The sequence below is a fragment of the Myzus persicae genome, unplaced genomic scaffold, assembly GCF_001856785.1.
Source record: "Myzus persicae strain clone G006 unplaced genomic scaffold, MPER_G0061.0, whole genome shotgun sequence".
In the NCBI taxonomy this organism is placed as follows: domain Eukaryota; kingdom Metazoa; phylum Arthropoda; class Insecta; order Hemiptera; family Aphididae; genus Myzus; species Myzus persicae.
Genome location: NW_019102203.1, coordinates 977,336 through 982,132, shown reverse-complemented (window position 1 = coordinate 982,132; position 4,797 = coordinate 977,336). Strand labels below are relative to the sequence as shown.

Here is a 4,797-nt window from a genome sequence, read left to right as displayed (position 1 = left end):
ACAACACACACGTGCATCGGATTCAATTCGCCCTCCCGATGCGACTCCTATCACTTTTATACTACCCTACTAGCGGTGAGCGGTGACTGAAATATTTCGATAGTTCTAAATTTTTTTTTACTTTGAAAGTTACGTCGTCGTTGTAGTTTTTATATAGATTTCGTCGATTGTTTTTCTTTTTTTTTCCCCACAAAGTTTACGACCGTGTACCTAGGTATAATACGAGATCGCCGCCAGCACGATGTCTTAAATTAAACGTTATTCGTTCGTCGGGTCGGTATCATTGCTGTTGTAATACTTGTACTCGTTCCAAAACACGTGTGTTTATTATTAATATTGTCGACTGTCGTGCGTTCGCTGATAAATAATATGATCGGAGTAAAAATGAGAAATAAAACCACGCAATATACCGAACAGCGTATACCGGGTGAAATAATGCGATTTCTGTAATAGGGTTTTGCCAAACGGACCTCGTTATAATTTATTATTATTTGTTTTAATTCCGCGTCGTACGGTCTCGGCGAAAAAAAGAACAAATAAATAAAAACGGACGATAAACGCAAGCTTGCAAATATTTGTGCACTATATACATACACACATGACACTTCCTGAAACCGTTTTTATGGGTATGGGAAAAAAAATTGAAATTTCCGTTGGAGTGTGTAGCACGCTTATCGATTCTGTGGCGGCTTTAAAGTTGTCTGCGCGGTTATTTTTGCTAATCACTATAGCCAAGCCAATGTGTCGTATTAATACAATACATAATAATAATAATATGTACTTTGATAATAATATAACGTCACTGTCACATAATATATTATTATATTATAATTTATAATATGTTAACATTAAAGCAAGCGATCGATAATCAGTTGGGATTTACTATAGTATAATAATACATTGCAAATGTATACGCAGTATGTATTCACTGCCAAATTATTTACTAATCGTGTATTCGGTGGAAAGAGGAAATATTTGTTTTGGACTCTCTGGAAACGTCTTTAAGTAATAAGTACTCTTTAGAATTGGGTTGTCAATTCGCCAAATCGAAACGTCATGGAAATTTGATCGAAATGTGTTTGACGAATCTAAAAACGTAGGTATGCTAAAAATATAACAGACCTCCGAAGATTGTATGAAAAAAAATGTCATATTATAATATATTTGTCAAGTTCTATGCCTCTGACCTCAAACGGTGACAGTCAGCTTGCCACCGGATTTAACAGAACAAATACGGACATTTGCATCTAGCATTTTTTTTTAAACTAAACTACGTATCAAAATAACAACGAAAAATACATCTTGTTTAAAAGTATTATAAACTGCTGTTATCACCTAAAAATATACAAATCAGAAAGTAAGAAAACGACTTGTAGCGTATTAAAACACTAAAAACTATTCTCAATACACTGCAATAGTCAATACCTATGTCAACTTACATACTTAAGTTCGTTTTCGATACTCCAATATGTTTAATATTGCAGAACTCTACACCAATATTATTGTGCCATCAACCTCCTGTCGTCTCTTAAATCAGAATATTAAATTAATTCAATAATAATTTTATAAGTTATTTACTTCATAAATAAATTGTGTACCTATTTAGTTTCAAATAACAGTAATGAAATAATAATTTAGCAATAACTGATCATACAAAACTACAAAAAGCGCAAACCTCAATATTTAACCTTATTTAATTATTTAAATAATAGCAATAGATACCACCTATCAGGTAAAAATAAAATTACAATAATTTACACCAATCGGACGCAATAATACACAGCACTATAAGAGTAAGAGTAAATTGAGACAATTGAGTACCTAGGTAACACTAACAATCATTAATAATATGATGTAATGATATGCTCACATATCATATTGTATATTATATTGCTTTATTCAATAAAATAAACAACGGTCAAGTGGTCGCACGCAGAGAACCGTTAAAAATTCAATAAATAATATTGATCACTCATGAAAGCAACGAGTTGCGTTATTTGGTCACACAGAAACTCACACATAGTTATCCTGTGTGAACTGTTTCTTGCAAGGCGAGAGACAAAGGATGGTCCAATCAGGGTCTCCGTCACTAAAGATAACGGTAAAGCTTTAGAAACGCGGAGGCCTTTGATGGGACCGCCATCGCCAGCGAATCTGACTGGCTCGACCACGTCGTTACCTCTCATCAGTGCATGAGCACCTCTCCCTAGTATAACAACCCTTCACGAATGCATGAGCACCTTTATCGAGTGCATGCGCACCACCAAACAACCTCTCTATACCGAATTCTACGAGCGACAACTGGACTCCTTATGACGAGCAATAATCAACGGGTCATAATATTTTGATTCGAGCATTTTGAGTAATTAATTTGTGTCACCTAAAAATCCTACAGCATAACCCAGAGACGGCTGCGAGTCAGGTAAGACATATTATAATACAAAATATATTATTATTGACTGCATTATATTACTTTATATGCACATACCTATACATTTTTGTATTGTACAGTGTACAATAGATTGAACCGGTCGGTCGACCAAAACTCGTCGCTTCCGCGCATCCCCACCAATATACGGCCTCCACTGCGAGCGTTAGTATCGAACGCCACGAAACTGCAGCTGCAGTATACGACAATGCGTTGGTAGTCATGTTAATGCCGTGCGCCTGTGCTGATACACGTTCTCACATCTCACCATCTCACCGTGTTCATTCGTACAATCTTTATCTCACGATTACAGTTTTGTTTACATTCCGTATTGTTTTATTATAATATAATACGTTTATTTGAATTTTATAATATTTTTCCTTTGAAAATTGTTTATATTATTTGTGTGTACTTTTTGTAACCAATTATTATCATGGACAAACAACAAGCAGTAGAATCCAGCCGCTCCAGGTCTCCAATAAAAAAAAATGCTAGAGGAAAGGTTAGTAAAAAATTTATTTTGTAGTTAATTTCATAACATTATATAAAATATTAAAAAAGGCATTAATTAATTACTAAACAAAGTTGACAATAATTGGTAAGTGATTGAAAAAAATCCAGGAAAGAACTCCCTCCCCCCCCCTCATACAAAAAAATTCCTTCGTTATTATTATTTTATTTATTTCCTTGGATTCATAATAGGCGTAGGTTTTTGTAGAATATTTTTTATAATATGCCGTATTTGTAATAAAACATTGTTTTATTTTCAGCGAGTGGATTCTGGAAAAAGACTATTGATAGTTAATGCGTACAAATCCAAATTGGAGTCAGATCCAGAAAAGACGATGAGATCACTCCGGCAAGAGATATCTAAAGAATTAGGCATTGGTGTAACAACAGTTTCCAAAACAATCACGCTATACAACCGTTCGAAAACTGTGGTATCACCAAATAGAACACGGGTTAGGATGCCCTCACGCATTATATTTGAAGAGTTCGAAAGAAATGTAGTTCGTAGATATGTGCACAGTTTTTGGCTAAAGCGAGAAATTCCGACAGTTGACAAAATACATCAAGTGGTTTCTAACGACGAGTCTTTACCACCTATCTCACGGACCGGTCTTTTTCGTCTTTTAAAAAATATGGGTTTTAAGTACAGCAAACGAAGCGTAAATGGTGCACTGACGGAAAAAAATAAAATAGTGGTGTGGCGTAGACGGTTTCTTGAGGATTTACGAAAATATCGAAAAGAAGGTCGACATTTATACTACCTGGATGAAACCTGCGTACATTCTGGAGAATGCACAATAAAATCACCAGGGGACGCAATTGTAAAAGGTCAAACAACCAGTGCTGTTGATCCATCGGAAAAAGATAAACGCTTTATAGCCCTTAATATTGGCTCTGAAGACGGCTTTGTCCCAGGTGCATTATTATGTTTTAAGTCAAAAAAAAATACTAGAGATTTTCAAAGTGAAATTAGTCGTGAAACATTTTACAAATGGATGGAGAGTGTATTACCTAAATTAAAAAAAAAATGTGTCATAATCATGGACAATGCCTCATGTCATTCAGAAAAAATTGACAAAGCACCTACGTACAAAACCGAGAAAGCCAATATTATCAAGTGGTTGGAGGATAAGAATGAAGTTATAGACAGCTCTATGGTTATCGCAGAACTCCTTCATATAGTGAAAAGGATAAAGCCGTATCCCGAAAAGTACGTAATTGACCAACTAGCAGAAGAACATGATTGTATTATACTAAGACTGCCGCCGAATCATTGTGAGCTTAACCCAATTATATTGGCTTGGTCATCGGTTAAAAACCATGTAAATATGAACAATACAACGAATGAATTAACCGATATCAAACAATTATTAACCGAGAGTATCGAAAGTGTGGATTCAAACAAGTGGAAAGATTTTATTCGTCAAGCGAGGGCAGAGGAAGACAAATTTTGGAAAATTGATTTCATTATTGATGACTTATTAGAAGAAGAGGTAGAATCTGTAACGACACCAATCGGAGATACATCATCAGACGAATCCAGCATTGCATCTGACTAATTTTTTTTATTTATATTATGTGTATTTTTAAATTTTTTTTTTTTGTATATGAATGCTCTAATTTAATTTGATAATATTTATAGAAGCAATAAAAAAAATAATATTATTTACAATATATTTTCTTGTTATTCAATATCGTGTAAGGTTCTTAGTAGGTATAGCTACTATCACAGAACAAAAGAACGGAATCTTATTTCATTTAACATGGGCTCTTATGGGAGATGATAAAACTACGTCCGACATTTCTAGATTTTAAACGTGCTGCCACGTACCGGGAATTTCCCTTTTTTTCTTTATATC

The 4,797-nt window shown here is 34.4% G+C and overlaps 1 protein-coding gene across 1 annotated transcript; it reads left to right on the top strand.

Moving 5' to 3' along the window:
- Nucleotides 1–2,658: 2,658 nt before the first annotated feature.
- On the top strand, nt 2,659–4,571 carry LOC111031563. The gene is made up of 2 exons (XM_022311574.1): nt 2,659–2,930; nt 3,199–4,571. The coding sequence occupies exons 1-2, from the start codon at nt 2,862–2,864 to the stop codon at nt 4,495–4,497; spliced, it is 1,368 nt and encodes a 455-aa protein (XP_022167266.1). The 5' UTR covers nt 2,659–2,861; the 3' UTR covers nt 4,498–4,571.
- Nucleotides 4,572–4,797: the final 226 nt, after the last annotated feature.